The 13996-nt window shown below is 42.7% G+C and overlaps 1 protein-coding gene across 1 annotated transcript in view; it reads right to left on the reverse strand.

Moving 5' to 3' along the window:
• The window catches only part of LOC117365326 (cytochrome P450 2F3-like), a 57272-nt gene extending 44436 nt beyond the window's left edge, over positions 1 to 12836 (reverse strand). Inside the window, exons 1-2 of the mRNA XM_033955632.1 lie at positions 12736 to 12836; positions 3024 to 3230 (exon numbers count right to left, since the gene is read on the reverse strand). Of these exons, the coding sequence (XP_033811523.1) occupies positions 3024 to 3200 (177 nt within the window). The 5' untranslated portion in view covers positions 3201 to 3230; positions 12736 to 12836. The remainder of the gene's footprint in view (positions 1 to 3023; positions 3231 to 12735) is intronic.
• Between the last annotated feature and the right edge of the window lie 1160 nt (positions 12837 to 13996).

Consider the following 13996-nt stretch of genomic DNA (forward strand, 5'->3'; position numbering starts at 1 on the left):
GAATGGAACTTATACATTGTGAGTTAGACCAGTGTTCTTCAACCGCCAGTCCGTGGACCGATGTCAGTCCGCAGAAATTTTCTGCTGGTCCACAGGGCTGGCATGTCCATCGGGCAAAAGACAGTGTTCTTCACCTGCTGGCCCATGGTGCTATCAAGGTGGTGTTTTTGGGCCGGCTCCCTGAATGCTGCAGTGCACAAAGCTGTGGGAAAAGGCTCCTATGCACGTCTTGCGCCTGAACCATTAGCCTTCTCTCTGATGTTGCAACGTCAGAGGGAAGGCTTCCAGATGATGAGGACCAGCCAGCAAAGGCAGATCTTGTTTGATGAACTTGCTGCACTTCTTCGAGGGAATAAATAGGCAGATAGACAAGGGCGACCTGGTTGACATTGTATATCTGGATTTTCAGAAGGTGTTTGACAAGGTTCCACATGAACGACTACTTCGGAAATTGCAAGCCATGGAATCGAGGGTGAAATATTCATGTGGATTAAAAACTGGCTGGAGCATAGGAAACAGAGAGTGGGGGTAAATGGACAATACTCGAACTGGAGGAGCATCACCAGTGGGGTGCCGCAAGACTCGGTGCTTGGACATTGGTACAACGAGTGAGGTGATTAAATTTGCGGACGATACATAAGAACATAAGAAGCGCCATCTTCAGATCAGACCTTCGGTCTATCAAGTCCGGCGATCCGCACACGCGGAGGCCCAGCCAGGTGTACACCTGGCGTAATTTTTAGTCACCCATATCCCTCTATGCATCTCGTAAGAAGATGTGCATCTAGTTTGCTTTTAAATCCTAGGACGGTCGATTCCGCTATAACCTCTTCTGGGAGAGCATTCCAGGTGTCAACCACTCTTTGCGTGTAGCAGAAGTTAGATACGAAGTTATTCAGAGTAGTGAAGACACAGGGGGATTGCGAAGATCTACAAAGTGACATAATCAAGCTTGAGAAATGGGCATCGACATAGCAAATGAGGTTCAACGTGGATAAGTGTAAACTGATGCATTTCAGTAACAAAAATCTCATGCACAAATGCAGAATGTCCGGGGCGGTACTTGGAGAGACCTCCCAGGAAAGAGACTTGGGAGTTCTGATTGACAAGTCGATGAAGTCGTCCACACAATGCTTGGTGGTGGCGGCGGCGGCGAAAAGGGCGAACAGAATGCTAGGAATGATTAAGAAGAGGATCACGAACAGATCAGAGAAGGTTATCATGCCGCTGTACCGGGCCATACATGAAGAAGGACACGGTACTACTTGAAAGGGTCCAGAGAAGAGCGACTAAAATGGTTAAGGGGCTGAAAGAGTTGCCGTACAGTGAGAGATTGGAGAAACTAGGCCTCTTCTCCCTTGAAAAGAGGAGACTGAGAGGGGACATGATCAAAACATTCAAAATACTGAAGGGAATAGACTTAGCAGATAAAGACAGATTGTTCACCTTCTCCAAGGTAGGGAGAACGAGAGGGCACTCTCTAAAGTTGAAAAGGAAAAGATTATGTACAAACGTAAGGAAGTTCTTTTTCACCCAGAGAGTGGTAGAGAACTGGAACACTCTTCCGGAGTCTGTTATAGGGGAAAACACCCTCCGGGGATGCAAGACAAAGTTGGACAAGTTCCTGCTAAACTGGAACGTATGCAGGTGAGGCTGGACTCATTTAGAGCACTGGTCTTTGACCTGAGGGCCACTGCGTGAGCGGACTGCTGGGCACGATGGACCACTGGTCTGACCCAGCAGCGGCAATTCTTATGTTTTTATGATTATATTGTGTGTGTGTGTGTATATATGGAAAAAATGGTGTTACAATTAGTACTATTATGGGGGCGGGGTCTGGGGTGGAGATTGGGTGGAGATGGGCATGACTTATCCCAGTGTTCTTCAACTGCCGGTCCACAAAATAATTATTTTATTTCCATCGGTCTATAGATGTCAAAAGGTTGAAGAACACTGAGTTAGAAAATGTAAAAACAGGTATAAGTGCCCAAAAATTATCCAAAGTAACTAGATAACCAGTGCAGAGACAACCTAAAGACCCCCACATACTCCCCCAATGTTCTCAGACCTCCTCACCCCCCCCACAAAGATCGGAATAAAAACATACATATCTGTCTCCAAAACATCAGCATCTGGTATGGAAAAGCCTAGTAGAGCTGCACATAGGTGTCTTAAATAGCCGGGGGTGGGGGGGGGGAGGGGGCCAGTGAACCATATAGATGAGAACCCAGGCCCATAAGCCACTCTAATCACTATATGTGGGTGAAACATGTGCACCACTAAAACCCCCCCAAAACCATACTGTACTGCCTTATAGGTGGCACCTGCAGCCATAGGGCTACTGGGATTGTAGACAGGTGGGTATAGTGGGTTTAGGGGGATCACCATATCCTAGAAGGAAGTTCTGGTGAGATGTTTATGTGGCATCCTTTTTGTGAAGTTCAAAGCAGTGCCCTATAAGGTACCCAATTGCTCTGTTGCCATGTCTGGGTGGCCAGTCCATCACAATGTTGGCCCTTCCCTCATCCAAAAGGTCTTGTTCTGAGAATTTGGGACTTGGATGAAATTTTGGTTGAGAATGTGGTATAAAGATAGATGACCTCGCAGTCTGGATAAACAATAGCCTGGACGTCCAGATGATTCTCAAAAAAAAATTTTAGACGTATTTTTCGAGAATGGACATCTTCCCGCTGCTGACTTTGGGCATCTAGTGCCAAAAGTCTGAATTGGACTTAGACATATCCTTTGATTATGCCCCTCCCCCCCCCACATACTTTTCTCTCTCTCTCTCTCCCTATATATAAATATTACATAGATTTTTTTTTCTGGATTATAAGCTGTGCACACTTGCTGAAAAATCTTTCTCTTTGGGTTTCAGCTCCAACCACTGGAGCAGTAATCTCACTCTTTGGGTTGGGCCACTTGGCATCTTTTAGATACAACACACATGTGGGGTTTAGTCTATTTAATTACATACACAATTACAATGTATTCCTGGTAGGGAATTAATAAATCCTACTTACTGCGATCAGAGATTGGGCGATGTTATCAGTGTTCACATGCAGCAAATTGCCTACAAATGGTAGGGGGATGGGTCCAGGGGGGAGCTGACCCCTTTTCTGCAGCATTTTCCCATATATCATAATCATGTAGGAGATGCAAGCAGTGAGCAAAAGAATCAACAAGACACCAAAATCCATCTTGGGAAAAACTGAGGAATGTGTCTAAACCTGTAACACAGAATCCATTTGAGTGCTGGTTATCAAACACAAGAGAATCGGTCCCTTATTCTCTCTTGCTGTTCGTTCGTTTGTTTATTTATTTATAACAATTTATTTACTGCCTTTTTGAAGAAATTCACCCAAGGTGGAGTACAGTAAGAATAAGTCAAACATAGGCAATAGACAATTATAGCAGTAAAAATATTTGAATAATAGTACATAATATGGCATAGTATGCTACTTACAATGTCAACAAAATAAAACATCTTAATAGACAGCATAGGGTATAAGTGAAGGTGGAGCATATAGACAGATAAGACAGAGCAACAGACTTAAGAAAAGTTGCACGAAAAGCTGAGTGCATAACGAAAACTCTGAAGCTCATGTATTGTAACATCATTATAGAAGATCATAAATTTCATTCATAGTAATACCATTGTAGAAGCTCATGTAAACCACTCTGAATTGACTACCCAGTAGCAATAGAGAAGTTTTCAATAAACAATATAACTTCAGCCAGGGTAGAAATAAATAAGCAAGACCAGCTATAGTATTGCATTTGCAGTCCATGTTAGTCTTCATGTGTGGGACTAGCATCGGGTTAAAGGCTCTGTACTATATTTTTATGAAGTTCCTGGAGTCCCCTCATTTAGCAGTATTAACATTGAGCACAAAGGGATAGGTTATTTTATTCCATTACTTTATGGAATTAGAGTCCTGTCTTTCCTTTCTTAAGAAAACACAACTTCTGCCCCTTGTTCTGTTCCTGAAGACCTGAGATCATCTAATAGCTCTACTGATGAAACTCTCTCTTTTCCATTTGAATCTAGTAAGAATAGGGACCAATATTCTTTGCATCCCTGACTAATTTTTCTAAGTATTTATTCTTTCCGATCATGTCATTCAAAAAATGAGGGGGCTGCCTTAGGTGGCAGATTTTTGGGGGGCAGCAGCAAGTGCCCCACCTCCTCCTTGCACCACCTCCTCCGTCTTACTATGCTTCCAGGTGGGAGAAGGCTATTTTCTCTCTTCCTCTACCCTACAAGAAGCATGGTGTCATTGCAGGGGGTTTGGAGGGGCACTGGAAGAACTCTCATCCTGAAAGCAGCAGAATGGCAGTCAAGGAAAAAGTCTCTGCAGGGCTTTTGAGCTCTTGCATACTCTTAAGGCCTATAAGAAGGTATAATTAGTGGACCTTCAGATGGTAAATACTCGTAGTTGATCCAATCATGTGTAATTTCAAGTCACAGATATCATCGTCAACTGTTTTTTTAAAATATAAAAATATGTGTCAAAGTCCCCAAGTGCAAAAACACGCTTAGCTAAATAATTCTTAAATTGTCCAACACAATCTTGAATCATAACACATTTGGAATGACTTGAGATTAACTGAAAACTGCTTCCCTGATGCAGCTTTGGGATTGCGAAACATAACATTACGTTGGAGGTTCTTTCTGTTTGCTACCATCAATTATTGACTACCATTCATCTATGAAGATGAAAAAGATAGGTGCTGTTTAAATTTTGGATTTTATTATATGAAAAGTGTGGTGATTTTGCTGATTTTGATATTTAAAGAAACCCATTTTCAAAAGTCTGTCTTAATTTAGCTACACGTGTTTATGTACTTGAGAGCTTTGACATATATCTATATATAAAAAACAGTTGGACCAATGCAGGTCCAGGAAGTGATATCAAAGGAAGAGCCGACACTGGTGAGCAGGTTGGGGTTGCTGCTCAAGCCGGGAATGATAAAGAGGTATAGGGGAAGGGAAGGGGCGCACATGCGTAGAAGTGTGGGGTGGGGAAGGAGCAGGGGGGCTTAGAGAAGACCAGGTGCCGGTGCCTCCACCAAGATGGACTGCTCCCCTCCATCACTACGCCACTGCTTCTTTTGCATAACTTGCTACAGCCCTGAGTTTCAGACCCTCATTAGATATGCAGCAGCCACCTGTCTAGCCATGCACCAGCAGGGAGATAAGCTTTGGGATGTGGTGGGGATGAACAGGGGGAAAATAGCAGGGCGATATAATTAACACTGCCCACTTTGGTAAAGAGCACATAAGTAAACATTGTTGGAGAGATGCTTGATAAGTTGATCACCAAACAATGTTTTATGAAGTTAATGTTATATTGTTCTAATAAGTTGTGCTTAATTGAATAAACTATTTAACTATTCTGCCAGCCTTATACATAGTGGGGGTTTTAGGGGTATTCCTAGGGGGAGGGAGGGAAATCCCATCCTTTAGGACCTTTCTTCCCCAGGTGAAGGCACCAGGCACCAAGTACACAAGGAACAGACAGAGCCTGCCTGAGGGAGACTCTTACAAGATGAGTCCCAGACCCAGGGATACTCATAAGGGGGCATTACAAAAAGAATACCTGAGGAACAAGCAGTGACTTAAGTGTAAAGTGAATAGCCTGCAGAAATTCTTGTAAATTTACCATATTTGACTGAGAATTATATTCTAAACTTTAAGGGGATGAAATAATATACTGCCTTTCTTTGGTAACAATCAAAGCGATTTACATATTATATACAGGTACTTATTTTGTACCTGGGACAAAGGAGGGTTAGGTGACTTGCCCAGGATCACAAGAAGCTGCAGTGGGAATTAAACTTGACTCTTCTGGTTCGAAGGCCACTGTGCTAACCATTAGGCTACTCCCCCACTTTTTGATAAACTTCAGAGTTTCCAAAAGAGCAGTTTTGACTCAGAGAAGACCCTTCAGTGAAGCCCCTGGGGCAAACAACCAAAGGACAAAGGCCTATAATAAAAAGAGGCCAAAAACAGATTGAACTCTTATAAACTCTATAATAACTTAGGGCTCCTCTTACTAAGATGCGCTAAGCCAATGCATGCATGTTAGTCTATGGACACATTAGCGTGTGCATAGATTTAGCGAGCGCTAAATACACGCTAAAACGCTTAGCACACCTTAGTAAAACAGTAAAATCTCTGACCCAGATGCTGACAGCACATAAACAGCTACTGGGGAAATTAGAAGATGTGAAAACAGGTATAAGTGTCAAAAAGGTATCCAAAGTGACTAGATAAGCACTGCAGAAACGCTCCCCCAGTGTTCACTGACCCCCTCCCTCATATACCCACACAGTTCAGAATAAGGAAGGAAGTGATCAGGCAGAGTACGGTACAGGGATTCAAACAGGGATTGGACGGATTCCTGAGGGATAAAGGGATTGTGGGATACTGAGAGAGGTGCTGGGATGTAATACAAGTATAGAAAGCTAACCAGGTAATAAGTATGGAAACCCAACCAAGTCGTGAATGTGCAAGACCGGAGGGTTAGGACTTCGATGGGAAGATAGGACTTCAATGGGAAACCAAGGTGGCAAGGGGGCCCCTTCTGGTTATTCAGACAGGTCGTGACCTGTTTGGGCCGCCGCGGGAGCGGACTGCTGGGTGGGATGGACCTGTGGTCTGACCCGGCGGAGGCACTGCTTATGTTCTTATGTTCTTATGTTCTTAATAAAGTACATATCTATCTCCAGAACATCAGCACCTGGTATAGGAAAGCCTAGTAGAACTGCACATAAGTGTCTTAAATAGCTTTGGGTGGGTTAGGAGGAGTGTGTGGCGCAGTGGTTGGATCTACAGCCTCAGCACCCTGGGGTTGTGGGTTCAAACTCCGCGCTGCTCCTTGTGACCCTGGGCAAGTCACTCAGTCCTCCATAGCCCCAGGTATGTTAGCTAGATTGTGAGCCCACCGGGACAGATAGGGAAAATGCTTGAGTACCTGATTGTAAAACCACTTAGATAACCTTGATAGGCGGTATATAAAATCCTAATAAACTTGAAACTTGAAACTTAGTGAACCATAGAGAGGAGGACCCAGGCCTATAAGCCAGTCTAACCACTACATTTTGGAAAAAAATATTCTAGATCAGTGGTCTCAAATTCAAACCCTTTTGCAGGGCCACATTTTGGATTTGAAGGTACTTGGAGGGCCTCAGAAAAAAATAATTAATGTCTTATTAAAGAAATGTTATACAAACGGAGGACAAAAAAGTGTGAAGTATAAATGAACTACCAGACCTTAAATTTCCCAAGGCAGGAATTTTATTCAAAAATTTTTTCGCCCTTATTGGGAAAAACAATCCATCACAGGTCATTCGGTAAAGTGACAAGTGCTGTGCAAAAAATATTTTGAATCAATAAAGTGCATAAAGTGCCTAGAAATGGAAAGCACGCGTGAAAGATAAGTGCTTTCCATTTCTAGGCACTTTATGCACTTTAAGCACTTTATTGATTCAAAATATTTTTTGTACAGCACTTGTCACTTTACCGAATGATCTGTGATGGATTGTTTTTCCCAATAAGGGTGAAAAAATTTTTGAATAAAATTCCTGCCTTGGGAAATTTAAGGTCTGGTAATTCATTTATATTTGACACTTTTTGTCCTCCATTTGTATGAGACAATTCCTGTTTTTCTTCCATTTTTTTGAATTATTAAAGAAATGACAATTTTGCATGAGGTAAAAACTCTTTATAGTTTATAAATTTTTCCTTTTGGCTAAGGGCTCCTTTTACGAAGGTGCGCTAGCGTTTTTAGCGCACGCACCGGATTAGTGCACTATTAGCTATAGTGCGCGCTAGCTGAAAAACTACTGCCTGCACAAGAGGAGGCAGTAGCGGCTAGCGTGCGTGTCATTTTAGCGCACGATATTCTGCGCGTTAAGGCTCTAATGCGCCTTCGTAAAAGGAGCCCTAAGTCTTAAAAATAATATTGTAATTTATAGCTAAAGAGACAGATGATCAAGAAACTGTTTTATTTTACTTTTGTGATTATGATAAACATACCAAGGGCCTCAAAATAGTACCTGGCGGGCCGCATGTGTTCCCCGGGCCATGAGTTTGAGACCACTGTTTTAGATGCATGGTGATTTGCCTTTCGAAAATGGGCATTTTCTCACTGCTGGCTTTGGGCCTGCAGCTTAATTATATGCCATGTGAAAAAAAATGTTCTCTGATTTGTTTTCAGTTGCTACTTCTTAATTTCATGGAGTGTTCTCTTGTTTTTGCATTGTTTGACAGGTTAAACAATTGTTCTACCCCATTCATCATGCTCTATGCATATTTTTCAGACAGCGCCAAATTAAGTTGCGAAATCTTTTGCTGGAGGATATGTTCAAGGCAACTAACACAGCACAGCTCAAAAAGACAATTGGACAAGTTCCTGGAAGAAAAAAAACATTAAAAAAATTACTAGCCAGGTAGCCATCGTTCATTCCTAGAAATGGGCTACCATAAATATTTACTTTTATTTTGGCTGAATTAGACCCAGATATGTTCAATGTCGGGCCATATACAGATACTGGAACTGAATATCTGGGTCATCAGTGGTCAGTGGAAGTTATTCAGGGTCTGCTGATATTCAGAGCTGGCACAATATAACTAACCCCTCCTTTACTAATGTGTAGTGTGGGTTTTAGCGCCGGTAGCGGTGGTAACTGCTCCGATGCTCATAGGTAACTTGGTCTCTGCATAGGTAGAATACAGAGTGCTGCCATCTTTTGACTTTAAGCTGTCTTTTAACCTGGTTGGTGAAGCGGTTTGTATACACCACCTGGTTATATCAACCCCTGATGCAGCCCTGGTGGGCAAGACACAGCCTGTGTCAGGTTTTTTACATGTCTGCACAATAATAAAAAAGTCTTCTTCTGGCTGAGCTGCTGTTTTGGATTTTGCAGATTGCCTGCCCTGTTGTTTTTTGGTATCTTCCAGATCTGTCCTGGCTTTAATTAGACAGTGCCATGGTGGCCAGACATAAATTCAGTGGCATTATGAGGATAAGGGCTACTGAATATTATGTCCCAACTCAACTGGGGCTATTTAACCACTTAAAGGGGGAATTCATAAAAGGGCACCAGGACTAGCTTGCCACACAAACTAAATCAGTTCCTTTTCCCTTGTTTAACTGTATAAGAACATAAAAACATAAGAAGTTGCCTCCGCTGGGTCAGACCAGGGGTCCATCACGCCAAGCAGTCTGCTCCTGCAGCGGCCCATCAGGTCCATGACCTTTAAGTGATCCTTTGACTAAAACCTTTCAATCCTCATTATTCTTCTATCTATACCCTTTTATGAACCTTTATCTATAGCCCTCAATCCCCGTATCCTTCAGGAACTTGTCCAATCCCTCTTTGTATCCCTTTAATGTACTCTGTCCTATCACAGCCTCCGGAAGCACATTCCAGGTGTCCACCACCCTCTGAGTGAAGAAAAATTTCCTTGCATTGGTTCTAAACCTGTCCCCTTTCAATTTCTCTGAGTGCCCCCTTGTTCTTGTAGTTCCCAATAGGCTGAAGAATCTGTCCCTTTTCACCTTCTCTATGCCCTTCATGATCTTGTAAGTCTCTATCATGTCTCCTCTGAGTCTCCGCTTTTCCAGGGTTAAGAGCCCCAGCCTTTCTAGCCTCTCAGCGTATGAAAGGTTTTCCATACCTTTTATCATTCTTGTCGCTCTTCTCTGAACCCTCTCAAGTATCTCCATATCCTTCTTTAGGTACGGCGACCAATATTGGACACAGTATTCCAGATGTGGTCGCACCATCGCGCAATACAGCGGCATGATGACTTCCTTCGTACTGGTTGTAATACCCTTCTTAATAATACCCAACATTCTGTTTGCCTTCTTTGAGGCTGCTGCGCATTGTGCCGTTGACTTCATTGTTGTGTCCACTAACACACCCAAGTCTTTTTCAAGGTTACTTCCCTCTAGTACTAATCCCCCCATTTGGTAGATGAACATCGGGTTCTTTTTCCCTATATGCATGACCTTACATTTTCCTACATTGAAGCTCATCTGCCATTTATTCGCCCACTCCTCCAGTTTGTTCAGGTCCCTTTGTAGGTCCTCACATTCTTCCACAGTTCTAACCCTGCTACAGAGTTTAGTGTCATCCACAAATTTTATAACTTCACATTTCGTCCCCGTTTCTAGGTCATTAATAAATACATTGAACAGCAGTGGTCCGAGTACCGACCCCTGCGGAACTCCGCTCATGACCCTCCTCCAGTCCGAGTAGTGGCCCTTCACTCCAACCCTTTGCTTCCTGCCTGCCAACCAGTGTTTAACCTATAAGCAACTTGATTTGAGTTTAGCCTCCCATCTGTTTATTCCAACGCATTCTGTACATCTTGATCCCAACTAATATCTGCATTTGACCCCTCCGCTACAGGATAAGCTGTATTATAGTAAAACATTTGTGTTATACCTATGTTATTTAAATGATCTGATTTGTGCTTATTAGATGCTTCATAGGTATTATATCTCTCTTTTATTTCTGCCCCCTCCCTTTTTAGAAAACCGAAAAGTGGTTTTTAGTGCAGGCTGGAACGCTGAATGCTCTGCACTGCTCCCGACACTCAGAGGTCCTATGAGAGTTGGGAGCAGCGCAGAGCATTCAGCGCACCGGTCTGTGCTATAAACCGCTTCTGCAGTTTTATAAAAGGGGGGAGGGATAGTATATATTAAATCTCTTATTTGAATTTCAATGATGTTCATAAGTATATTTTTGAAACTGTTTCATGGTAGTCCTATTATTAAGTTTCAATTTACTGATTTTAACTCTGCCTTTTTCATTGGATTTATGTTTATATTTGGTCTTTTTACTACTCTTATGTTAACAAAATTGTGAGTTTTATATTGAATTATACCTGCTGGGTGAATCTCTTCATAAAGGTGGTTAATAAATCCCAATAAATAAATAACTGCTAAAGATGCCCATAATGGGCATCTTTAACAGTGCATTCTAACGTGGTTGTGCATGTTAACATAATTATGCACACTAATGCACTTAGCACCCTTTCTTGAATTCCTTCTACTGACTACGCCTCTCTTTATTCAGCCCAGCATCCTTCTGGCAGCAGCCACCGCCTTGTCACACTGTTTTTTCACCTTTAGATCTTCAGACACTATCACCCCAAGGTCCCTCTCCCCGACTGTGCATATCAGCTTCTCACCTCCCAGCATATATGGTTCCTTCAGATTATTAATACCCAAATGCATTACTCTGCATTTCTTTGCATTAAATTTTAGTTGCCAGGCATTAGACCATTCCTCTAACTTTTGCAGATCCTTTTTCATATTTTCCACTCCCTCTTCGGTGTCTACTCTGTTACAAATCTTGGTATCATCTGCAAAAAGGCACACTTTTCCTTCTAACCCTTCAGCAATGTCACTCACAAACGTATTGAACAGGATCGGCCCCAGCACCGAACCCTGAGGGACTCCACTACTCAACTTTCTGTCCTCCGAGCGACTTCTATTAACCACCACCTTCTGGCATCTGTCCAACAACCAGTTTCTAACCCAGTTCACCACTTTGGGTCCTAACTTCAGTCCTTCAAGTTTTGTTCAAGAGCCTCCTATGAGGAACCGTATCAAAGGCTTTGCTGAAATCTAAGTAAATTACATCTAGCATATAAACAGTGCTAAAGGCCTGTCCCATAATTTTTATTGGCATATTTAACTAAGCATATACAAGGATATAGTAGCAAAATAATAACACAAGAGCATGATTTTCCTGGCTCAGAAAATGTTGCGCTTCTCTTTGGTTCACTGGCAGTATCCAAAACACCTAAATTCTGTGCAATGCCCCCCAACCACAAAAAGTCACGTGTTTATGTAAATTCTGCAAGAAACCCAAAGAAACTAGAAGGGTGCAGAGGAACCACATTCCAGAATCTCAAAGAATCTCAAGATTCTGGAATGCCAAAGAGTAGCAAGGTTCCGGAACCGCTTTGAATTGTGCTGCAACTAAGGCGGTATATCAAGTTTTAGTAAACAATAAACCCAAAATAGTAGCAACATTCCATGCTACTGATCTAGGGCAAGCCGTGGCTTCCCCCACATATGCCTCAATAGCAAACTATGGACTTTTCCTACAAAAATTTGTCCAAACCTTTCTTAAAACCAGCTACACTAGCCGCTCTCACCGTAACCTCTGGCAACGTGTCCCAGAGCTTAACTATTCTCTGAGTGAAAAAATATTTCCTTTTATTGGTTTTAAAAGTAATTCCCTGAAACTTCATCGAGTGTCCCCTAGTCTTTGTCATTTTTGACGGCGCTCTACTCCACTCAGGATTCTGTAGACTTCAATCATATTTCCCCTCAGCCATCCCTTTTCCAAGCTGAAGAGCCCTAACCTTTATGGTCTTTCCTCATACGAGAGGAGTTCCATCCCCTGTTGCTTTCCTCTAGTGATAGTCCTCTAACTACACTTATATGCAATTTCCCTGGCCCTCTTAAGAACACATGTGCACTCATGCTCCCATGCTGCAACAAAACTTAATAAAGTGCAGATCTCACCCGGAGGTGCCAAACCAAAGGAACCTCAAATACTGGCCACATCGAACAAAAATTCCCAACGGTGTAGCCTGCCAAGGACACTGATCAGAGTCTTCTTGTGGAGCTGAGCAAAGTTTTACAGCAGTAGAAACTTCCAAACCCTCAGCTATCTGAAAATTGTTCACCATGAGAATTTTACCTTGTAGTACTGGTGGGGTAGAAGCGTTCAAAGCAGAAGCCTCTGTCTCCCTTTGTCTTCAAGTTCTGTCTACTTTCCTTCTGTGATCTCCTTTATACGGTGCCACCCAGACAGATATCTGTTACCTGCCTTTTATGCATGTGCTTATTTTTTTATTTGTATTCAGATTTTGGCAAAAACTTCTTTCAACGAGTTCTAAAGCTTAGCATGGTTTGATAATCTTCATACTATTGGATTCTCACCCTTCAGTTCAACTCTTGGCAGTTCTGTGGGTGTCCTCTTTTGTATGCATATTTTCGAAAAAGCTGGGCATCATTCGAGCACCAAAGCAATATGAGGTAAACTAAGGACAAGTCTTTGTATTTGCACAGTTATGAAACAAACAGCACATCTCTTCTGTGCCAGGCTTTAATCTCCGCAGCTTCCTGCTGTGGGTTGGCGCTCCTATGGAATTATACCCCTGCCAGGGCTGACCCAATGCACAAATATGCTAAATCTCCCGTATTTAGTGGGAAACTCTCACTTTTATGGGTTATCTCTCACACTCCCGCTGGAAAGTCAAGAACTCCCCCTGAGTAATCTCCCCTTCCATTAGCAGGAGATGCATTAAGGCACCATCTCCTGCTGCTACAGGATCAGTCTTGTGGTAAGAACTGCAAAATCTCACGGTCTTATTTCCAGCCTGATTCTCACAATAGCAGGAGATGATTTTATTGAGGCATCTTGTTGATGCTGTGGCTGAGGTCTGTTAAGGGGTGGGGCCAGGAAACGGAGGGCATAGATCTGGGACATGGCTGGGCAGAGCTGACAACATGGCTTTAAGCTAGAGAATGACACGGGAAAAAAAATCTGTCCCCGTCACTGCCCCGTCCCCGGCCCACCGTCCCGTCACCGCCATTCCCTTCACCGTCCCTTCACCGTCACCGCCATCCCCTTCACCGCCCCATCACCGTCACCACCATCCCCTTCACCGCCCTGTCACCGTCACCGCAGCATCCATATAAGCCTTAGTACTGCAATATTTAGCTTATTGCTTCCTTATAAATCAAAGTTCTGGCTGCTGAACTAGAGAAAGAGATGTTCAGCTGGCAGGGCTTTGTTTATAAATTTTTATCAACACAACTAATATATTACTTTATCCTAAAGCAAAAAAAAAAAAAAATTAGATTTTTTTTTTCTACCTTTGTTGTCTGGTTTATGCTTTCCTCATCTTCTCATTCAATTCCTTCCATCCACTGTGTGTCTTCTCTCTGCGTCTTCC

Source organism: Geotrypetes seraphini, chromosome 8 (assembly GCF_902459505.1).
Source record: "Geotrypetes seraphini chromosome 8, aGeoSer1.1, whole genome shotgun sequence".
NCBI classification, from domain to species: Eukaryota; Metazoa; Chordata; class Amphibia; order Gymnophiona; family Dermophiidae; genus Geotrypetes; species Geotrypetes seraphini.